The 24,146-nt window shown below is 40.2% G+C and overlaps 1 protein-coding gene across 1 annotated transcript in view; it reads right to left on the bottom strand.

Annotated features, from left to right (window-relative positions):
• The window catches only part of SMURF2 (SMAD specific E3 ubiquitin protein ligase 2), a 127,246-nt gene extending 107,471 nt beyond the window's left edge, over positions 1 to 19,775 (bottom strand). Inside the window, exon 1 of the mRNA XM_087441431.1 lies at positions 19,260 to 19,775. Within this exon, the coding sequence (XP_087297557.1) occupies positions 19,260 to 19,311 (52 nt within the window). The 5' untranslated portion in view covers positions 19,312 to 19,775. The remainder of the gene's footprint in view (positions 1 to 19,259) is intronic.
• Between the last annotated feature and the right edge of the window lie 4,371 nt (positions 19,776 to 24,146).

Here is a 24,146-nt window from a genome sequence, read left to right on the forward strand (position 1 = left end):
GAAACCAACCCAGGCTGCTGCAGTGAGAGCACCAGATCTTAACCACTAGACCACCACAGCTGGCTAAGCTTTCCTAGCTACCTAAAATAAGAAAGAAAAATTCAAAACAACCAGGAAATAGAAAACTAAAATATACAAGGATCGATATTTTATTACAAAGGACTTTTGGTACAACTGGCCTCATTTCTATAGAACTGGAATAGTTGTACCAACTGCTCCCTCAAAAATCTATTACTTAGGAGGAAGTCAAGATGGCGGCGAAGGCAGACTCTGAACTCACCTCCTCCTGCGGACACAGCCAATTTACAACTACTTGTGGAAAAATTACCCGAAACAGAACTGAAAACTGGATAAGAGGAACTCCTGCAACAACGGACAATCCTGACTGAGTTCAAGAGGCAGAAACTCCCTTCTGGAGAGGAAAAATGGCGCCTTCACAAGCCGCAGCGCCTCACGGCCACCCAGGAGCCACCCAAAGGTACACAGCCCTCCCTGGAGGCGCGGGGCCCTGAGCCGGGAGCGCCCCCGCTGGGGGCACTTTGTGGACCCAGCACAATCGAGACAAGTGGCATAACATCTAACTTTGCCTGCTACTAAAACATTGGGGAGTACCCCCAGAAAAGCTGGTTCACAAAGAAAGTAAAACCAGCTCTTAAAGGGCCCACACGCAAACTCACCAGTTTCAGAAAGCAACCTAAAATCACCAGAAAGAAAGGTGCACAGTGCTTTGGTGAAAAGAGACTCACCTGATAGGTGCTGAGTGCATCTCGGTGAGAGATGAGACCTCTCCAGGGACTGGGACATTGGCGGTGGCCATTGTTGTGGCCTGGTGTGGGCGTGCTGACACGGACGCCATTAGAGTTCTCCCTGAGGCCTGCTAGCCCAGGGTCAGCCCCACCCGCTAGAGCACCTATTTAATCCAGCTCAGCCAGGGCAGGCAGCCCACCCTAGAGACTGGCCCCACCCAACAACAAGCCCTCAGGCAACTTGTGGGCCTGCATAGATTGGTGACTGGATTCTCTGCAGCCTGGCAACTGAGCCCACTTCAGTGAGGCAGGGCATGCACAAGGAGCAGGTGGAGAGTGTGGGGCGGTGGTGGAGTGTGTGGGGCTCCCGGCATGGAGAGACTGAGTCCGCTTCGGGAGGTCGGGGGGCGCACACAGGGCAGGACTGTGTTGACTGTGTGTGTGGACCTGTGGGCGGCAGGGCTTGTCAGCTGCAGAAGACTTGTGCTTCTCAAAGACCCACATAGGGGGTTTGCCCCACCTTCCAAAGGCTGAAACAATTGGGTGCTCCTGTGCCTGAGGCCAGCCCCACCCAGCTGCAATCCTCAGAGAGCTGACAAGAGACCTAAAGGCTGGAGGCTTATAGCAATTGTAAGGCCCTGAGCGTAACAACCTGCCACGCTGGGGGCCTACTCACTTAAAAGAAATACTGCAACACAAATGTGGTATTAGAACTTGCAGCCAACTGTGCTGGGGCTCCCCACACCTGATAAAGAGACTGAAGGGCCCACAACAACTACAAGCAGCTGAGCATTACAACAGCTGGCCAGGAGCATAACTCAGCCTCCCTGGGCGCCTACAGGGAGAGCAAACAGGCTACAACAGAAGGACACACATAGCCCACACAGGGGTCACCCCTGTAACATTGAGAACTGAGGGAAGCACACTGCAGGCCTCCTAAGCCATCACTTACATAAGGTCACCTATCCAAGAGCAGGAGACGTAGCTGACCTACCTAATACGTAGACACAAGCACAGGGAAAGAGGCAAAATGAGGAGGCAAAGGAATACATTCCAAGTAAGCGAACAGGACAAAACCCCAGAAAAGGAACTAAGTGAAACAGAAATGAGCAACCTACCCGACAGAGAGTTCAAACAAAGAGTGTTAAGGATGCTCACTGATCTGGGGAGAAGAATAGATGAACTCAGTGAGAATATCAACAAAGAAATGGAAGATATAAAAAAGAACCAATCAGAAATGAAGAATACAATACTGGAAATGAAAAATTCACTAGAGGGACTCAAAAGAGTAGAGGATCCATCTCAGAGTAGAGGATACAGAAGAACGGATCTGTGAGCTGGACAAAAGACTAGAAGGAATTACCCAAGCTGAACAGGTAAAAGAGAAAAGAATTAAAAAGAGTGAGGACAGTCTAAGGGACCTCTGGGACAACATCAAGCACACTAACATCCGTATTATAGGTGTCCCGGAAGGAGAAGAGCGAGACAAAGGGGCAGAGAATCTATTTCAAGAAATAATAGATGAAAACTTCCCTAACCTAAGGAAGGAAACAGACATCCAGGTACAGGAAGCAGAGAGAGCCCCAAACAAGATAAACCCAAAGAGGCCCACACCAAGACACATCATAATCAAAATGCCCAGAATTAAAGATAAAGAGAGAATCCTAAAAGCCGCAAGAGAAAGTCAAGTTACATACAAAGGAAACTCCATAAGGCTATCAGCTGACTTCTCAGCAGAAACCTTACAGGCTAGAAGAGAGTGGCATGATATATTTAAAGTGCTAAAAGGAAAAAACTTACAGCCAAGAATACTCTACCCATTATCATTCAAAATGGAAGGAGAGATCAAAAATTTCCCAGAGAGGCAAAAATTAAAGGAGTTTGTCACCAAGAAACCAGTGCTACAAGAAATGTTAAAGGGACTGATTTAAGGGGAAAAGAGAGGACCACAAATAGGAAAAATTATCTATTTCCATGATAAGAGGGTAATGGATATAAATGCACAAAAAAGAGGTTAGATATGATATCAAAAACATAAAAGGAGGAAGGAGGGGAGTTAAAGAGTAGAGCTTTCAGACAGAGGTCAAACTAAAGAGACCATCAACTCTGTATAGAAGAAGAAAGGAACAGAGAAGGAGTACTAAAACACTGAGAGAAAAAAAGTTAAAAAATGGCAGTAAGTACATACTTATCAATAGCTACTTTAAACGTCAATGGACGAAATGCTCCAATTAAAAGGCATAGGGTGGCTGATTGGATAAAAAAACAAGACCCATGTATATGCTGCATACAAGAGACACACTTCAGACCTAAAGACACTCACAAACTGAAAGTGAAAGGATGGAAAAAGATACTCCATGCAAATGGCAATGAAAAGAAAGCTGGGGTAGCAGTACCCATATCAGACAAAATAGACTTTAAAACAAAAACTGTAAAAAAAGACAAAGAAGGGCATTACATAATGATCAAGGGAACAATCCAACAAGAGGATATAACACTTGTAAATACCTACACACCCAATGTAGGTGCACCCAAATATATAAAGCAATTATTAACAGACATAACAGAAATAGACAGTAACACAATAATAGTAGGGAACTTTAACACTCCACTTACACCAACGGATAGATCATCCAAACAGAAGATCAATAAGGAAACACTGGCCTTAAATGACACACTAGAACAGATGGACCTAGCAGATATATACAGAGCATTCCATCCAAAAACCGAAGAATACACGTTCTTTTCAAATGCACATGGAACATTCTCCAGGATTGATCACATATTAGGCCACAAAACAAGTCTCCATAAATTTAAGAAGACTGAAATAATACCAAGCATCTTTTCTGACCACAACAGTATGAAACTAGAAATCAACTATAGGAAGAAAATCAGAAAAGCCACAAATACGTGGAGATTAAACAAAATGCTACTGAACAACGACGGGGTCAACGAAGAAATCAAAAAATACCTGGACACAAATGAAAATGAAAATACGACATGCCAGAATTTATGGGATACAGCAAAAGCAGTTCTAAGAGGGAAGTTTATAGCAATACAGGCCTATCTCAACAAACAAGAAAAATCTCAAATAAACAATCTAACAATGCACCTAAAGGAACTGGAAAAAGAAGAACAAACAAAGCTCAAAATCAGTAGAAGAAGGGAAATAATAAAAATCAGAGCAGAAATAAATGAAATAGAGACCAAAAAAACAATAGAAAAAATTAATAAAACCAAGAGCTGGTTCTTTGAAAAGGTAAACAAAATTGACAAACCTTTAGCTAGACTCACCAAGAAAAAAAGAGAGAAGGCACAAATAAGTAAAATCAGAAATGAGAGAGGAGGTGGGCCGGTCCCGTGTCTTAGCGGTTAAGTGCACGGGCTCCGCTGCTGGCAGCCCAGGTTCGGATCCCGGGCGCGCACCGACGCACCGTTTCTCTGGCCATGCTGAGGCCGCATCCCACGTATAGCAACTAGAAGGATGTGCAACTATGATATACAGCTACCTGCTGGGGCTTTGGGGGAAAAAAATAAATAAATAAAAATTAAAAAAAAAAAAAAAAGAAATGAAAGAGGAGAAATTACAACAGACACCTCAGAAATACAAAAGATTATGAGACTACTATGAAAAGCTATATGCCAACCAATTCGACAATCTGGAAGAAATGGATAAATTCTTAGAATCACACAACCTTCCAAAACTGGATCAAGAAGAAGTAGAGAATTTGAATAGAGCAATCACCAGTAAGGAGATCGAAACAGTAATCAAAAACCTCCCCAAAAATAAAAGTCCAGGACCTGACGGCTTCCCTGGTGAATTCTACCAAACATTCAAAGAAGACTTGATACCTATCCTTCTCAAACTCTTCCAAAAAATTGAGGAGGCGGGGAAGCTCCCTAACTCATTGTGCAAAGCCGACATTACCCTGATACCAAAACCAGACAAAGACAACACAAAAAAAGAAAATTACAGGCCAATATCACTGATGAACATCAATGCAAAAATCCTCAACAAAATACTAGCAAATCGCATACAACAATACGTTAAAAAGATTATTAAAAAAAAAAAAAAAAAAAGATTATACACCATGATCAAGTGGGATTTATTCCAGGTATGCAGGGATGGTTTAACATTCGCAAATCAATCGATGTGATACACCACATTAATAAAATGAAGAATAAAAATCACATGTCAATAGATGCAGAGAAAGCATTTGACAAGACACAGCATCCATTTAAGATAAAAACTCTGAATAAAATGGGTATAGAAGGAAAGTACCTCAACATAATAAAGACCATATATGAGAAACCCACAGCTAATATCATCCTCAATGGTGAAAAACTTAAAGCTATCCCTCTAAGAACAGGAACCAGACAAGGATGCCCACTGTCACCACTCCTATTTAACATAGTACTGGAAGTCCTAGCCAGAGCAATCAGGCAAGAGAAAGAAATAAAAGGGATCCAAATTGGAAAGGAAGAAGTGAAACTGTCACTATTTACAGATGACATGATTTTATATATAGAAAACCCTAAAGAATCCACCAGAAAACTTTTAGAAGTAATAAACGAATATGGTAAAGGTGCAGGATACAAAAATCAACATACAAAAATCAGTTGCATTTCTGTACACTAACAACGAAGTAGCTGAAAGAGAAATTAAGAATACCATCCCATTTACAATTGCAACAAAAAGAATAAAATACCTAGGAATAAACTTAATCAAAGAGGTGAAAGAGCTGTACACCGAAAACTATAAAACATTGCTGAAAGAAATTGAAGACGACACAAAGAAATGGAAAAATATTCCGTGCTCTTGGATTGGAAGAATTAACATAGTTAAGATGTCCATACTTCCTAAAGCAATCTACAGATTCAATGCAATCCCTATCAAAGTTCCAACAACATTTTTCACAGAAATAGAACAAAGAATCCTAAAATTTATATGGAACAACAAAAGACCCCGAATAGGTAAAGGAATCCTGAGAAAAAAGAACAAAGCTGGAGGTATCACACTCCCTGATTTCAAAATATACTACAAAGCTATAGTAACCAAAACAGCATGGTACTGGCACAAAAACAGACACACAGATCAATGGAATAGAATCGAAAGCCCAGAAATAAACCCACACATCTGTGGACAGCTAATCTTTGACAAAAGAGCCAAGAACATACAATGGAGAAAAGAAAGTCTCTTCAACAAATGGTGTTGGGAAAAGTGGATAGCCACATGCAAAAAAGTGAAAGTAGACCCTTACCTTACACCATACACAAAACTTAACTCCAAATGGATTAAAGACTTGAATGTAAGACCTGAAACTGTGAAACTTCTAGAAGAAAACATAGGCAGTACGCTTTTCGACATCGGTCTTAGCAACATATTTTCAAGCACCATGTCTGACCGGGCAAGAGAAACAATAGAAAAAATAGACAAATGGGACTACATCAAACTAAAAAGCTTCTACATAGCAAAGGAGACCATCAACAAAACGAAAAGACAACCTAACAATTGGGAGAAGATATTTGCAAACCATACATCTGATAAGGGCTTAATCTCCAAAATATATAAAGAACTCATGCATCTCAACAACAAAAAAACTAACAACCCAATTCAAAAATGGGCAAAAGACCTGAACAGACATTTCTCCAAAGAAGATATACAGATGGCCAACAGACACATGAAAAGATGTTCAAAGTCATTAACTATCAGGGAAATGCAAATCAAAACTACAATGAGATATCACCTCACGCCCGTCAGAATGGCTATAATTAACAAGACAGGAAACAACATGTGTTGGAGAGGATGTGGAGAGAAGGGAACTCTCATACACTGCTGGTGGGAGTGCAGACTGGTGCAGCCACTATGGAAAACAGTATGGAGATTCCTCAAAAAATCAAGGATAGAACTACCATATGATCCAGCTATTCCACTGCTGGGTATTTATCCAAAGAACTTGAAAACACCAATGCGTAAAGATACATGCACCCCTGTGTTCATTGCAGCGTTATTCACAATAGCCAAGACTTGGAAGCAACCTAAGTGCCCATCAAGGGACGAATGGATAAAGAAGATGTGGTGTATATATACACAATGGAATACTACTCAGCCATAAGAAACGATGAAATCCAGCCATTTGTGACAACATGGATGGACATTGAGGTTATTATGCAAAGTGAAATAAGTCAGAGGGAGAAGGTCAAATACCGAATGATTTCCTTCATTAAGTAGTAGATAATAACAACAATAAACAAACACTTAGAGACAGAGATTGGATTGGTGGTTACCAGAGGGGAAGGGGGGAGGGAGGAGGGTGAAAGGGATAATTCGGCACATGTGTGTGGTAATGGGCTGTAATTAGTATTTGGGTGGTGAAGATGATGTAATCTATGCAGAAATAGGTGTACAATGATGTACACCTGAAATTTATACAATGTTATAAACCAATGTTACTGCAATAAACAACAAAAAAAAATCTATTACTATTCTCTTTATAAGATTTAAGAAAAAAATTTCATCAGACAAAGGGTTCTCATTTCACTTTTACTTGTTCAGAATACCTATAAAGTCAGGATTGAATAGTAATTAAATTAGATAATAAATGAGGACACTTTAAAACTGCAGAGCTCTGAAAGAAATATTAATTATCTTCCTAAATTGACAGACTAGTTATGTATGTGAATTTTCTTAGATGACAAACAAAAAGATCTGCAGTGAATCTCAGACTCATCTTTACTTTGCTAAGAAGTAAATTTTGCAGAGTATGGTAAAAGAGTTCTATCCATCAAGTCAAATAGTAACAAATGAATACTTCAGTCCTATATCTTTATAACTTAACATTATCAAAATTACTAAAGTATAAATGTCAGTTAATTTAATAATGACATCACAAAGAGAGATCATATTATTTGTTTCAAATGAGGTCTTTAGGACCATGTAAGGTTTTTTTCAATTTCGTTACTCTGTTAGACATGGTATTTTGAATGTATCAAATGCCATTTTAGGGGGCCGGCCCCGTGGCTTAACAGTTAAGGGCGCGTGCTCCGCTACTGGCGGCCCGGGTTTGGATCCCGGGCGCGCACCGACGCACCACTTGTCCGGCCATGCTGAGGCGGCGTCCCACATACAGCAACTAGAAGGATATGCAACTATGACATACAACTATCTACTGGGGCTTTGGGGAGAAAAAGGCGGGAAAAAAATGCCATTTTACTTTACTTAAATTTAAAAAAAGATATTTTTCCATCCTTCTTCCCTTACAAAATTCCCAAACTTCAATTTTTTAAAAAAAAAGCTCCTTCAACCTTATTTACAGTATTAGATTCATATGATTCTGAATAATCCGACCAATCACATTTTCTTCCTCACTGGAGGAAGAAAGTTATATTTAAAGCCTGATGATATAAGATCATACAAAAAAACAAAGCAGAGGGTCTGGCCTGGTGGCAAAAGCGGTTAAGTGTATGCGCTCTGCTGCGTCGGCCCGGGGTTCGCCGGTTCAGATCCCGGGCGTGCACCGGCGCACCGCTTGGCAAGCCTTGCTGTGGTGGCGTCCCATATAAAGTGGAGGAAGATGGGCATGGATGTTAGCCCACGGCCAGTCTTCCTCAGCAAAAAGAGGAGGATTGGCAGATGTTAGCTCAGGGCCGATCTTCCTCACACACACACACAAAAAAGCAGAACTAATTAACTACTTATGTATGCAATTCTAACATAATAAAAAGAATTTTTGAATCTGCATCTATAACATGTAGCATATAGTTTATATAAGAAAGTTTATCCTAAGGTATGGATTTTCATTAGAAGCCAGTGTCACTTTTGATAGTTTCTATTCTTCAACTCCATTAATTTCAAGTACACTCATTTAGACTTCAGGTTTCAGTTCTACAGGTCTTCACTCACTCTTGACATCTACCTGTGCAGAAATATCCCCATCTACTGGCAAGAGGTGCAACTACAGCCTATTTATGAAAGTGCCAGCAAGCTACAGGGAAATGTATTAAGTCATTAAAGACTTGGATCCAAACAGTTTCCCTATCTCCAAAATCCTGACCCATTCTAACTATTCTCCAAAGCTCTTCTACTTCTTAATAAAAAGGAGGAGCGGAGAGAAGAATACAGTTAACTGTCTAAATGTATGGTATATTATTTAAAGATAAAAATTATAACACAGCTAATTTAACTAGATGAATTCTTTATGATACACTGGCACCCCAAGGTGTACAAGACATTTATACCGATTTTACAAGACATGATATCATTTAAATCATTATTAATGATTATTAATCATTAATTATTGTTAATGATTATTAATCATTCTTAATTATATATTAATCATTATTAACGTTGTACTTGTTCCTAAAAACACAGAATATAATTGGTTATTACTAACTTATTTAAAACATAATCTTCGGTCAAAAATGACAAAATACATTAATGTAATACTTTACAGCTTGAACAGTATTTTTCACATGTTATTTAATTTCTTGTCCAGCAAAATCCTAAAATAAATAACATTGTTATTTCAAGCATGCATTTTTAACTAAAAGCACAGGCACCCAAATAATCAGTGATTTGCTTACAGGCACAAAGCTTATTAGTGGCACAACTAGGATCTGAACCCAAATTTTCTGCCTCCAAGTTCTATACTCCTTCCACAACATCTCAACTGCCTCCCACAAAATTACCAACTACGTTTCACACAGTAAATAAGATCTATATTATGGATGTCTGTTTTATGACAGTTCTCAGGAATGCACTGTGGTCAAATTGAAAATGTCTGCTTAGATTTTAATAAAATTAAGTTTCTTCCTTCTTTTGTCGAGAAAAAATATATATACTCATAATATAAAATACAAGTAAAAAATATCCATAATCCAATCCACATTTAACAAAACATTATATCCTTTCTTTTCTATTGCCACATTTTATATATGTTTATTCTTTTTATCCCACCTTTTTTCAAAAATGATGAGGGGGCTGATGGCTGATATATACACAAACTTTGTTAAGTCATGCTTGTTGCAAACCACTTTCATCAGTAAGAGATAAAAATAAGTTTTTTAAAGGTCCATAATAGAAATTTTGAAAAGAAAACTATAGACCCCAATCTAGTTTATTCTGATTTCTTATATCTCCATTCATGGTACTATATAATAAAAATTATTGCTGTCTGGCACATGTAAAGAAATTGATAAATATTTGTTAGCTGAATAAATGAAATAATGGCTGTAAAGCATTACAAGACCCTAAATCATTACAGGATCCTAAATTAAACTCAATTATGCTTATTAAACTGTTCTTATCAAAATGTTTACGAAAAGCTTTTTATTAATGTTTGAAACCAGAAGACTTACATTAAAGCTACAGTAATTAAGAAAGTGTGTATTACAAACAATAAACTTATAAAGAGTAGAATTATAGATAAAGGGAACAGAATAGAGTCCAGAAATAGAAGTACATGTATATTGTCAACTGATTTTCAGCCAAGGTGTCAAGACAATTCCATGGTGGAAGCAAAAATATTTTAACAAATAGTGGTAGGTAACTCAGATATCCAGATAGGGAAGGAAAAAAAAGAACCTGACCCTTACCTTTCATATCATATTAAAAAATTAACTTTAGAAGGATCATAGAGCTAAATGAAAACATAAGAGAAAATCTTTAGAATTATAGATTAGGAAAAGATTTCTTAGGACATAAAAAGCATGAACCATAAAGAAAAAATTAACGAACGGGGCTTAATCAAAATTCAAAACTGCTCTTTGAGACACTATTGAGGGGAAAAAAGCCACAGATTAGGAGAAAATACTGGCAAAACACGTATCTGATAAAAGACTTGTATCCAGAACACAAAAAGAATTCTCAAAACTCGATAATAACAATCGAATTTTAAAACTATGCGTCAGGGCCGGCCCCATGGCTTAGCGGTTAAGTGCTCGCACTCTGCTGCTGGTGGCCCGGGTTCAGATCCCGGGCATGCACCGACGCACCACTTCTCCGGCCATGCTGAGGCCGCGTCCCACATACAGCAACTAGAAGGATGTGCGGCTATGACATACAACTATCTACTGGGGCTTTGGGGAAAAATAAATAAATAAATAAAATGATTAAAAAAAAAAAAAAACTATGCGTCAAAGATTTGAACAGATATTCACCAAAGATACACGGATGATAAGTCCATGAAAAGATGCTTAACATTTTAGGTCAATAAGAGATTTAAAACTAAAGCTATGCTGAAATATCTCTACATACCAACTAGAATGGCTAAAATCAAAGACTGACAATAGAAAGTGTTGTAGCTTTGGCTAGGATTGGGAGCAACTGGAACTCTCACACATTGCTGGCAGAAATGCAAAATGTACAACTTTGAAAAACAGTTGAGCAGATTTTTTTAAGTTAAATATATTTACCAAATGACCCAACAATCCTAATCATTTACCCAAGAGAAATAAAAACACGTTCACAGGGGGGTTGGCCTGGTGGCATGGCAGTTAAGTGTGTGCATTCCACTTTGGCAGCCTGGGGTTCGCCAGTTCGAATCCTGGGCGAAGACCTACTCACCACTCATCAAGCCATGTTGAGGCGGCCCACATAGAAGAGCTACAACTCTACAACTATGATATACAACTATGTACTGGGACTTTGGGGAGAAAAAAGAAAAAGAGGAAGATTGGCAACAGATGTTAGCGCAGGGTCAACCTTCCTCAAAAAAAAAAAAAAATGTTCACAAAGAGACATGTGCTCAAATGTTCATAGCAGTTGTATTCATCATGGCCAAAAATTAGAAACAACATATGTCTGTGGATATTTGTGAGTGGATAAACAGAATGGGCTATACGTGTACAATGCAATATTCCTCAGGAATAAAAAAGAACAAACAAGAATGGTCTCAAAAGCACTAGCTAAGTGAAAAAAGCCTGACCCAGAAGACTACATACTGTATGATTCCATTTACATAAAATTCTAGAAAAGACAAAACCATAGTGACAGAAAGTAAACCAGTGGTTGCCAAGTACTGGGGATGGGAGAAGAAGACTGGCTATGAAGGGGCACAAGGCAACTTTTTGAGAAAAATGAAACGCCCTTTATGCAATCATCTCTGTAGGAATTCCTACCTAAAATGAATCATCAAGATTTATTTTGAAATTTAAGTTTTATGTCTGCTGTCAATTTTTGGTAAGAAACCATACCAAACTGCCAAACTTAAGATATATATTGATACTTCTTAATATACCAAATGTAGTTTTTAAAAAAGTAATCAGTGCCTTCAGAAGTTATTCTAACACTAACATAAAATTCCTCACTTTGTTCAACTAAGTATACATTAGTAGAAAAATCCAACAGGAAAGAAAAATTTTAAATGTTAACATTCAACTGAAAAAAATGCCCAATACTGATACCCAGAAAACTAGCATTAAATGAAATACTAATAGGTTTAGCATCCAGCAAAATTGCTCTAATCTAGCAAAAATACATGTGACTGTATTCCTAAATACAAGCAATAACTAAGATTAGAAAATACAACAAAAACGCCACAAATATAAATTATCTGCAAATACGTTAAAACATAGAAGAAAATTACTAAACTATCCTAAGCAATATTGACGAAGCTTAAATAAACATAAAAACATAGTGTGCTCCTAGGTGGGAAAACTAAATACACTTAAATGCCTCCTTTTCCGAAAGTAATGCAATTCTAATTACAAAGCCAATGAAATTTCTTTTTAAACTTAAGTTTAATATTCATGTGGAAGAGCAAATAAGTAAAAACATTGAAAACAATTTTCTGACACAATGAGAACTAAACTAAATTATAAAGCTACAATAATGAAAAGAGTATGGCACTGAACAAGAGATAGATAATCTGACTCTATTATAACTAATTTAACATAACTAAAAAGATATCACATCACTGCAGAAAGAAAGAAGTGGTTAATAAATAATGATGAGATGACTTAGCAATTTGGGGGGAAACATCTTCCTAAACCATTTCTTTAAAAAAACAATAAAATAAAATGTACTTAAATATTTACTAAGCCTCTTGAAGAAAGAGGCCTTCCTAAGTATGGAAATAATAAAGAAAACAAAAGAAAAGTTGGACAGATTCGAGTCCTAAAATAGCAAATTTCTGCACATCCAAAAATAGTCAAAATTAAAAGACAGACTGAGGAAAATGTCTGTGGCAAATGTGACAACAGAATATGTTTTTAATTCTCAGGCTGATCAATAAGAAGAACACTAAGACCCTAACAGAAAACTAGGACAAGGCCAAACAAGTCAACAAAGAGAAATATAATTGGTAAACAGACAGGAAAATATTCAACCTCATGAGTAAATGTTTAAATACTATATGCCATGAAATTAGCAAGAAATTTAAAAAACAAGAGCCAATGCTTATATAATAGAATAGTAAAAAAAGGGACACTTATTTATCCATTACTGCTCTAAATAGGCACAATTCTTTTAGAAAGAAGCCTGAGGAAAAATTAATCAAGAACCTTAAAAAGATCCTCACCCTTTAATGCAATAGCACTCTTTCTATGGAAATAGCCTAAGAAAATAATCCTTAAAAAAAAAAAAAAAAAAAATCAAAGTTATCTACACCAAGATGTTTACAGCAATTATCTGTAATAACAAATAAATTAAAAGTTAAAACAAAAAAAAATGTGAACAATGGTTGCTGTAGCATCCTCTTAACTGGTAATCCTAAAATCAGTCTTCACAGTTCTCATCCCAGTTCATTCTCCCCATTGCCCAAAGATTATTGTTTCTAAACATCAACTACACCAAAGCCTAAAATCTTTCAATGGTTCCTACCACCTTAAAAAAAAAAAATCAAACTTCTTGGCAAAATATAATATGGTCCTAAATGGGTTGGTCCCTGTCTATAGCCTCATCTCTCATCACTCACATCCAGTACATTAGCCACAAAGAACACACCAAGAACTATACAGAATTACTTCTACGTTTCCAGCATTCATTCAATAAAATGCCAGAAAGTTCTTAATCCATGCTGAAACAAGGATTCTGCCCTCATGGAGTTTACAGCATGGAGACAACAAATGCCCTTCAGTGAGTTAGGTCTGACACTAGAGGAAGAGCCTCTTAGTCACAGAGGAAAAGTCAACTCAGGTCAAGGAAAGTTCTAGGGATAAGGGTAATCCTTGAGTTAGCCTTAAAAGATGAGTAAGGATCATAAGGGGCAAGGGCAATTCCAAATAAATGGAATGTATTTATTTCATTTTTCCACACAAAATCTTATAAGTTTGGGGGCCAGCCCTGTGGTGTAGTTGTTAAGTTCAGCGCACTCTGCTTTGGCGGCCCAGGTTTGCGGGTTCGGATCCTGGGCGCAGACCTACACCACTCATCAGCCATGCTGTGGCAGCGACCCACATACAAAACAGAGGAAGACTGGCACAGTTGTTAGCTCAGGGCTAATCTTCCTCAAGCAAAAAAAAAAAAAAAAAGAATGACAAAAGATATTAGCTCAGGGCAAATCTTCCTCAGCAAAAAAAGAAAAATAAGCTTTCCAGATAGACAACTTGGGTTCTGACATCATGTACCTTTTTATTTTATTTTATTTTATTTTATTTATTTATTTATTTATTATTTATTTATTTATTTATTTATTTAGCTGAGGAAGATTCGGCCTGAGCTAACGTCCATTGCCAATCTTTCTCTTTTTTTTGGCCTGAGGAAGACCAGCGCTAAGCTAATATCTGTGTCAATCTTCCTCTATTTTGTATGTGGGTCGCCACTACAGCATGGCTGAAGAGTGGTGTAGGTCTGCACCCAAGATCCGAACCTGCAAACCCGGGCCAAAGTGGAGCGTGCCGAACTTAACCACTATGCCCCCTAGGGCCATCCCAGACATGTACTTAACCTCTCCAAGTTTCTCCTACCTTTTGGAGCTATTGTGAGAATTAAAAGTAAAAATAGAGGGGGCCGGCCCCATAGCTTAGCCGTTAAGTGCGCACACTCCGTTACTGGCGGCCCGGGTTCGGATCCCAGGTGTGCACCCACGCACTGCTTGTCAGGCCATGCTGAGGCAGCGTCCCACATACAGCAACTAAGAAGGATGTGCAGCTATGACATACAGCTGTCTACTGGGGCTTTGGGGAGAAAAAGGGAAAAAAAAAGAGGAGGATTGGCATGGATGTTTGCTCAGGGCTGATCTTCCTCACATACACAAAAAAAGTAAAAATAGACATAAACCTAATACAGTGTTTGGCACTTAATAACCATTCAATACACGTCAGTCATATGGAAACACATAACAATGCTGATTACAACAGTATATTTCAAGGGTCCAGCATTCTTAGAGAAAGTAACAGTAAACGAAAACGAGGCAAGGAGAGAAAAAGCAGTAACAACAGGGTTAAACAACATATCACCATATAGCCAGAGTCAAAAAGTTCCCTCTACACACCATGATGATACCCTCGTACTACACATTACATAGCACAATAATTTATATTCATAATGATACTGAATCATAAGTAAAACATTAAGTTCTGTTAAGTATGGTCTATTCGAAAGGACATATGACATCCTTAAAAGCCTTCAAAATCTTTAAAAGACATCAAAAATGGCTAAAGTAAAAACTTGTGTGCCTAAAGTGTGACTCTTCATTGACCTTGAAAATTGAGTTATATGCTAATATGCTAAATAAATGACATGTTAGTATGTCGGGATAGTTACAGTTCAACCAACAGGAAAAAAGTAGAATCCATGATTAAAACACACACATACACACACACACACTTTACTCACCAATGAAAACCAAACTATATGAAGCACCTAGGCAGGTTCAACTGCCTGTCTGAACGTTAGACTAGAAGAGATAATTTAAGAGAAAAGGAAGGAGCTAAGGCACACTGGCTTCCTTCTCAGAAACCAAGAAAATAAAATGAATTGGGGACATTCAAATCACTAACATCCCCAGAGTAAGACATTATGGTGTAAAGGCACATTCCTCTTTGGAAACCTGAGAGAGAGAACCAAGTTGTAATTTTTAAAGCCTTGAATCAATAAAAGGTGCAGTAAAACAATACTAAGATACAGCATATCTAAAGTGAGACTTAAAGTTAATTTTCCTTTAGCTATAGACAAGGTTAACCTCATTACTGCCAACGGTTTTATAAATTAATAACATCAGGAGCAGCACACAAAAACATCTAAATTACAAAAAGGTCTGCAATAAATGTTCTGGAGAAGTAATCTGTTATTTATCCATATCTAAGAATTTTAAACATCAGAAATTATACTAAACTGCTTTTTCTAGCCTTTGGTTTTCAAAAACAATAATGATAAAAAAATTTTTTTATTATAACCAAATACAAAGAATATTTTCTATCCAAACCATTGTAAGAAAAGCCTATATCAGATATTCATAAGTATAATGTACAAAAATTTTAGATTTTATAATCAATTTGCTCTAGAAATACTAGTTGAAAGTGATAGCTTTACCATACAGCCCATTTTAATGATCAAACGTTAATGTGTCATAAAGAACAAGAGAAGTAGTTTGATGGACCAAATCAGATTTTAACCATCAATGGCCTGAAGAATCTCAAGTTTGGGATTAAATCAGCCCTGCCTTCTTAGCATCAACAAATACCAAACAGTTCACTAGTTGATTGCGGTCTTAGGAATAATACTGTATGTGGGAAAGTCTAGTATCCCTTGTGGACAGAGATCTCAGGGCTCAAATATTTCTTATCTTTGATTTTGCATGTATGTGTGAGTATGAGCGTGCGTGTGTCATCACACAAGAATTGTTTACACCTTTCAGTAAAGGGGCACCTCTACATTAAAGATATAATTGAGTAACGATAGTTCATAAAGCACCATGGAATCAAAAGCACTCTATAAATTTAAAATACTAGTACGGTATTAACATAAAGCAAAGAACAATATTTTAAAGCATCTTACAGCCCAAGTGTATTGTAAACCAAATAGAAATTCACTGTGGGATCTGCCTTTTTTTCAGTGATTTTCCTCTATTATAGAACCCGGATCTAAATGAACTGTTAAACACTTAGTCTAAAGGTATGCCAAACATTTCTTAAGGTCTTAACAAAGAATCAGCTTTTTTTTTTTTTTAAAAAACAAAATGAGGCCTAGGTTAAATATTTTATTTGGCTTCTCAAGATGGACTGAAAAGTTGGGCACCGGCTCCAGACCAATTCCTGGACACACATCAAACACAGCCCTGTCATTTATCCAGTCAGTCAAAACAATCTTTTCCATCTAACCCTTTAATGTTTATGTCCTAAAAAGCTGCTAATTGAATCCAGCTCTTGAGATCTATTTGTTAAAATCTATACCATCTAATTTGTAAATGAACAAAAATGAAAAAATATATGTTAGTTTTCCTGGCAAAACAGAAGAGAATCCACCATATGTAACCAAAAGGGAGAGGGCAATGTTTTTAATATTTAAATAGTTTTCTCTTAAAATATGTCAGAGACAAATTCCCAATGGTTTTAAGAAATTAAGAGTACCTCAAACTGTTTTTACAATTAAGGGGACACAGTGTGCTTAAAATTCCTCAGAAAAATCTAAAAATCACTCTATAAATTTAGTCGTGTTTCCTCTCCCCCCTAAAAATAAGTGTAATCTTTTCTAACTTTACTCATGAATTTTTATAATGTATCATATGCAGTAAGAAAATTACAGATAAACACTTTAAGATCTATTGAGTCACATTAAAAATCTCAAACTCATTTTATCTGCAGAAAATCAAAATCCCTGTTTTTTCCTTCATTTTCTCATTATGTGAATAGGTTAAGATCTATTGAGTCACATTAAAAATCTCAAACTCATTTTATCTGCAGAAAATCAAAATCCCTGTTTTTTCCTTCATTTTCTCATTATGTGAATAGGCTAGAAGGAAGTACATGGCCAACATCCTATTTCTGATGCTTTTTGCACACCTGGACTCACAGGTTCTTTCCAGGATCACTGACACAGGACTGACTCCAGAGAGGAACAGCAGTAGATAAACTCTAAAGCAACAAAGATCCCTTATAAAGGTTTCCATTGATTTATAAGAAAATAAGGAAACTGGGGGAAATAGGGGAGACGGGCATCCCCCAATCCAGGTTTTCCATTAAGAACCACTCAGTTAATGATTCTTTACCATTTTCCCTAGGGAAAGTAAAACTGTCGTGAAAGTAATATATTTTTTAAATTGCAGCCAACATACAGTCAAGCTAAATTCTCAAATACCAACTTCGCTGCAAGTTTTTATCTCCAAGTTCAGCCAGCGGACCAGGATGTGACACACAAGCATTCAATTACAAAATTAGTCCATATAAATCTTAAAGTCTAGTATAGGCAAACATAATTATAGTTTATTCTTACACACGCACCCACACACACACAGATCCTCTTATGAAAACCATCTTTCTCACCACACATCCGAATATCAACACGGATAATTTACTAACACTGAATGGTGAAACTAGGATAACTACACTGATTTCAATTACACTTCTCAAAGGAAAAATAATTTTTTCCTAAAATGGGGTAATGCGACCATGTAAGAATACCAAAAATGGCAGCGTAAGCAAAATGTACCTATAATGTTAAAGATTCAACGTACTTGGAATCATAAACACTTTGCAAGAGAAGCCTTCTATCTAGCAACCCCTCCAGACATTCTTTTCCATTTAGAAAAGGGAAGGGGAGGAGAGTGGGGAAAGAGCGATTTCGCTTGAAAGTTTGTATGAGCACATACTGAGAAATGTACCTAAAAAAAGTGTGTTCTTAAAGCAGGTCTAGAGTTAGAAGTGAGACACAAGTTCTGCGGCCTACAAGGAACAACCCAGAACATGTTACCCTACAATCAAACACTTCCAAAACACAGAGTGTACCAAGAGCCCGAGTCGTCGGATCAGGCAGACACACCGGAAAAGTCAACCTCAGTCTCCTTCCCTCCCAACGACGTGCGTTTCAGGTGTGTGGCGGCGGCTGCCGCGGCTGGCAGCAGAGAGTGAAGGCTCTACACGCGGGCATAAGTGGGCGAACAAGTTAACAACCAGGGAACACACACACACACCCTCCCGTTAAGCGCTCCATCTTTAAGGAGTGTTTACTGCGCGCAGTCGGCAACCGGATTCAATAATCCCCGCCACAGGAGTTCCTCATCCCCTCGACCATCCCACCTGGGCAGGAGCCCAGGGGCTGCTCCCCGAGGCCCCGGGACAGAGTCGTGCTCCCCGGCCAAGGCTTTTCGACCTCATATCCGCCCGGAATTCCAACCGGGGGATCCCTCCCCTCAACAAAAGACCCCAGAGTCACCCTGGGCTTTTTTACGAATTTCCAAACAAGGGAGAGTGGTTTTGCCACTACTCTCCCTGAACTAGGCCTTCCCACGTCCCCGACCCCCAACTCACCATTGATCGCGACCCTGGCCCTTCCCAAGGCCACCGACACCCCCCGCCGGCTCGCCCACCCCGCGGCTGCCCCGGCCCGGCCCCCGCCGCCCGCCCGCCCCCCCTCACCTGTCAGGCGCAGCTTGACGGGCCCGTTCCTCCGGCCCCCGGGGTTAGACATGTCCCCGGCGGCGGGGGCGGCGGGGGCGGCGGCGGCGGCGCGGGGCCCGGGGCCCGGGGCCGGTGGGCGGGGCGGGGGCGACGGCGAGGCGCGGCGGAGTCACCACAGCTGCCGGGGCTGGGGCCCGAGCAGCCGGCGCCGCGGCCGCCACGGCCGGAGGGTCCCGGATGTGCCGAGCGTCGTCGCCATGAGCCGCGGAGGGAGCGGGACGCCGAGCTCCCCCCTCCTCCCACTTCTCCTTCCTCGGCCCGGGCCGCACAACAAAGCGGCAGCCGCGGCCGGCCGCGCCGCCCGCGCCCGCGCCGCCTCCACGCAGCCGCCTCCGCCTTCCCCTCCTCTCGGCTCCGCGAGACCCAGGAGCCGACGGGGCTGGTCGGCTGAGGCGGGCGGTGCTCGGCGGCGCCGCAGCAGGACTCCGGGCTCGGCCGCTTCCTCCTCCACCCGCCCTCTTGTCTGAGCGAACCGGGTCCAGGGGCCGCCGCCGCCGCCGCCACTCGTCGGCTCCGGGGGGCGGGGAGGAGACGGGAGGCGGGGCCTGCGGGGCGGGGCGGGGCCGGCGGGCGGGGCCTGGGCGGGAGCGCGCAGGGTGCCCGGGGCGCGGGGGCGCGAGGCCCGGGCTCCGCTTGGGCTCCGGCGGGCAGGACGGGTGTGGGCTGCGGCAGAGGGTCCCACGCAGGAGTCTAGGAGGGAGCGGGCCAAGGAACAAAGTGGCGGCGCGGAGCTCTGTGGCACCAGGAGGGGCTTGGTGTCCAGCCCACTTAAGGGAGAGCGTTTGTCCGTGCAACCCGGACTGCATTCTTTAGACGCCCACTGCGTGCAGGGCACTCTGAGAGGCTGGGGCGGGCAAGGTTAGAGCCGAGTCCGCTGCCTTCAGGGAATTGAGCGTCGCTGAGGTGAGGGAAGAGACGGTGTTCCCACACCGAGGATTCCAGCAAATCCCCAGGAGTGTTTTGCTCCTGGTATCGTAGTTGCCACCTCCATCCAGGACTCACCTGGTGAGCGAGATCAGGTTACCTGCCTACTCGGGCTCTTTTTCCAGCTGTAGCACAAGGAGAGGAGGATAATAATAATGCCTTAAAGGATTATGAACAAGATAAACCTTGGAGAGCAATGTATGAAAAGCTTTTCATACAGTACTGTATTTCCTTATCTCAGGGGGAAAAAATAGAAAATGAAATAAAAATAACTGTACTTTACTCTTTGACCCTGTAATTGCACTCTTAGGAATTTATTCTTGACGTATAGTAATACAGAAGATATTCTTTGCAAAGTTCAGTTAAATAACAAAAGGAGGAATGAGCAAACAGTCTAATGGCGAATTATATTATATTAGCATGAGTTATTTTTATTTATTTATTTTTTGCTGAGGAAGATTAGCTCTGAGCTAACATCTGTTGCCAATCTTCCTCTTTTTGCTTGAGGAAGATTCGCCCTGAGCTAATAACATGGTGCCAGTCTACCTCTATTTTGTATGTGGGTAGCTGCCACTGCATGGCGGTGGGGAGTGTTGTACCGTCAGCACCTGGGAACCGAACCTGTGCTGCGTAAGCAGAGCTGGTGCAACCTAACCACCACGCACGGGAAGGGGGAGTGAGGCGCGTGGGGCTGGCCCCTGGCATGGATTTTTATGCAGCCATTTAAATGGCAATTATGAAGACCATATAATATGAAAGAGTTTACAAATGAAGTTTAAAAGCAGAATGAAGAGTTATATGTATGCATGCAAAAGTATCTAGCACAATGAAAACTAAGGGTAACAGCATAGGCGATTTTTTGTGTACTGTTAGTTTTGCTTAAGGCTGTTAATGCAATTTTAAGTGTTTAATAAAGTCTAATATATTTTAATCCTAATTCAGTGTCAATCATTACTTTTAATTCATCAGTAATGTCACTTCATTCTCCAGATGAAGTGACCTCCAAGAGCATCCCATCAGTCTGGATACAGCTCTACAATTAAAATGATCCAAAAATTATATAAAGTGCTAGAAGTTATACTAGAAATTCAGGGGATGGTGCTAGAAATTCATTCAACAAATACTGAGTGCCTCCCATGTGTAAAGCAGTGACCCAGGTCCTTTAGAAATGCTTCTTTGTACTACAGAAGCCCTGAAGATACACTAATCAATTTGAACAGTAGCTGCTATCACAACTTAAAACACTGGATGGATAATGGCAATAAAACTTAGCAAATTGATATATACGTATACATTTGCCTTATTGTTATGGCACGCCCTTTGTTCCCAACCACCCACTAACATAATTGGTAGCTTTGTATTAGATAATAAAGTTAGGATTTCAGAATGTGTGGGGAAGCTGGGGAGATTGCCTGTTGTGAAGTTTAAAGCACTACATTCAGATATGTAAGTGATGGTGCAGAAAAATGTATACGTACTTAATATGCAGGGGAGGACTCTGTTTAAGCTTGCCTGTGTATGTTTAAATCTTATTGTTTAAAATAAAACATTCAGATAAGAATAATACTTTAAAACATTCATACTGTTAAGGAGAGCTAAACTTTCATTAGATTAAATTTCAGCATTGGATGTATAGCATTGCTTCATCATGGCAACACTTTTAGACATAATTTTTGAGAAAAAGAGGGAGGAATAACAATTCTTAGGGAATTCACCCTTTTCTTTCTTCCTAAAATAGAAATCCACTTCCAAGGTAAATTGTACCTATACATGTCTCTAATGGGTATGGGAATTGCAGAAAATCTTTTCAAAGGCTTTTTATTCCCTTATGACTTCTAATTTACTCTTGGTAGAATAGTGCACCTTTTATCAAATCATTGTTTTAGGCATCTGTCTCAAATATACTAACTCCACCTATTTCATACCAATAAAATATGTCTTTTTCCATAAATGCCACTTAATAGAACCTTCCAATGAAAATGCTAACAACCACTCATTAAATAACATTTTTGAGCAAAAGTTTTAAACTTTTCCATTAATGTTTTTTAATCACTGTAAGTTGCGCTCTTTATGATGGTATCCTAGACTAGAGGTGAAAATCTACACATGGTTATAAGAATATTTAAAACTTTTTGTTTAAAACTTGTTTCTATTTTCCAAGGCTAATATTAAATCTGATGTGACGTTGCAAGAAAATGCTTACCATCTGTAGTTTGTTTTTTTCTTCTGCTCCAGCCATTAATATATTTTTTACATAGAAGAGTTGTCTCCAGTAATAAAAAATCTGTCTGAGGTAAGGTTATGTTAATAATGGTACTCCTGTGAAGCTATTTTTGTAGTGTAAATTTCAGATTTAATACAGTTTATGTGCCATGGAAAAAGCAAACATCAGGCACTCAGCAGTTTCTACCACTGCTTAAAATTCAACTTTCTTTAATGTTTAAAATGTCATGAATTTAATTTAATTTAATATTTAGTTCTAGCTTCCTCTATTCAGCTTACAACTGATGAAGCAGCCAAGCACAGCCCCCCCTGTACTTGCTGTTGTCAACCTGACCCTCCTTCCCTCCCCCATCTTCACTCATTTCCTCTCTGCCTCTGCCTGTCCCAGGTCCTTAGTTAGGTTCACTGAAAACCCTCATGTGCCATCCTGTCCTGACATGGTTTAGGATTAGGTTGCATTACAAGCTGCTCTCTGTGACGCCTTCCCTGACCCCCTCCCAGCAGACCTCGTCCCTGGTGATGGAAGCTGAGGGCACATCAGGGACCTGTGTCTCTCCAGATCTGGGCTCCCTGGTGCCATTCGCCTTGGCTCTTGCCTTCTCCGCCTCTACCCTGGTGTACTAAGATGGTAGTCCCTACTTGCGTCTCCTTCTGAGGGAATCTGCCCTCACCTACTGTTGTAACATAGTGTCCTAGGCCCCCTCCCCAGAGATACTGATTCAACAGGGTGGGGTGGGGCCCATGAATTTGCATTTCTAATGCTGCTGGTGGGGAGAACCCACTTTGAGAACCACTGCCTTACATCAAGGATGAGCCTGGGTGGCCGTATTTGTGTTAGGTGAGCGTGGCCTCAACTAACTGAGCCAAAGGTGGGTGGCTGATCAAGAGGCCAATCAGAGTCTCTCTCCTTGGAATATGTGACAGAGATACTGGGAGGCTGTTAGTGGTGGGGAGCTGGGTTGAGAGGTCATAGTGTTAGCAGCTGAGGAAGCCATTTTAAGGTTCCAGTACATTAAAAAAAGAGGAAATGAGGGCCGGCCTGGTGGCATAGCGGTTAAGTTCACGTGCTCCGCTTCGGCAGCCCAGGGTTCGCAGGTTCGGATCCGGGGTACGGACCAACTCACCGCTTGTCAAGCCATGCATGGCAGCGTCTCATATAAAGTAGCGGAAGATAGGCACGAACGTTAGCCCAGGGCCAATCTTCCTCACAAAAAAAAAAAAAGAAGAGAGAGAGAGAAAGAGGAAATGAGTGTGTAGAAAGAGACTAACAAAATAGAGAGAAGTGGAGATAAGAGGCTTCATAACCCTAAAGAGAGAAACAAAGAAAGTGATTGTCTCACAGATTTCCTGCCAGTACTCCTGGCCCAGGTGTGACTTCTCACAGTTCATTTCCAAGGGATCTCACTGTGCAGAATAACCACCTCACCCCTTACTTAAGCAAGTTTAAGTGGGTTCCAGTCCCTTGCATTCACTTGTCTCCACTTGGAACACCTTTTCCTCTTCAGGTCTGTCCTAAGCACGTCCCCAAACACCTTTGATTGTCTGCTTTGCTCCTGCCTGTGTTCTTCTCCAGAACTGAGTCTCACCTGCAACCCGGCCTATAGCTTGGATCCTACAACCCAGGGGCAGCACTTCTAGAATCTAGAGAAGTCTAATACATATGGCTATCGTGCTCTTGAAAAATGGCTAGTGATGTGC

This window comes from Ceratotherium simum, chromosome 16, assembly GCF_057802395.1.
Source record: "Ceratotherium simum simum isolate JZ-2026a chromosome 16, ASM5780239v1, whole genome shotgun sequence".
NCBI lineage: Eukaryota > Metazoa > Chordata > Mammalia > Perissodactyla > Rhinocerotidae > Ceratotherium > Ceratotherium simum.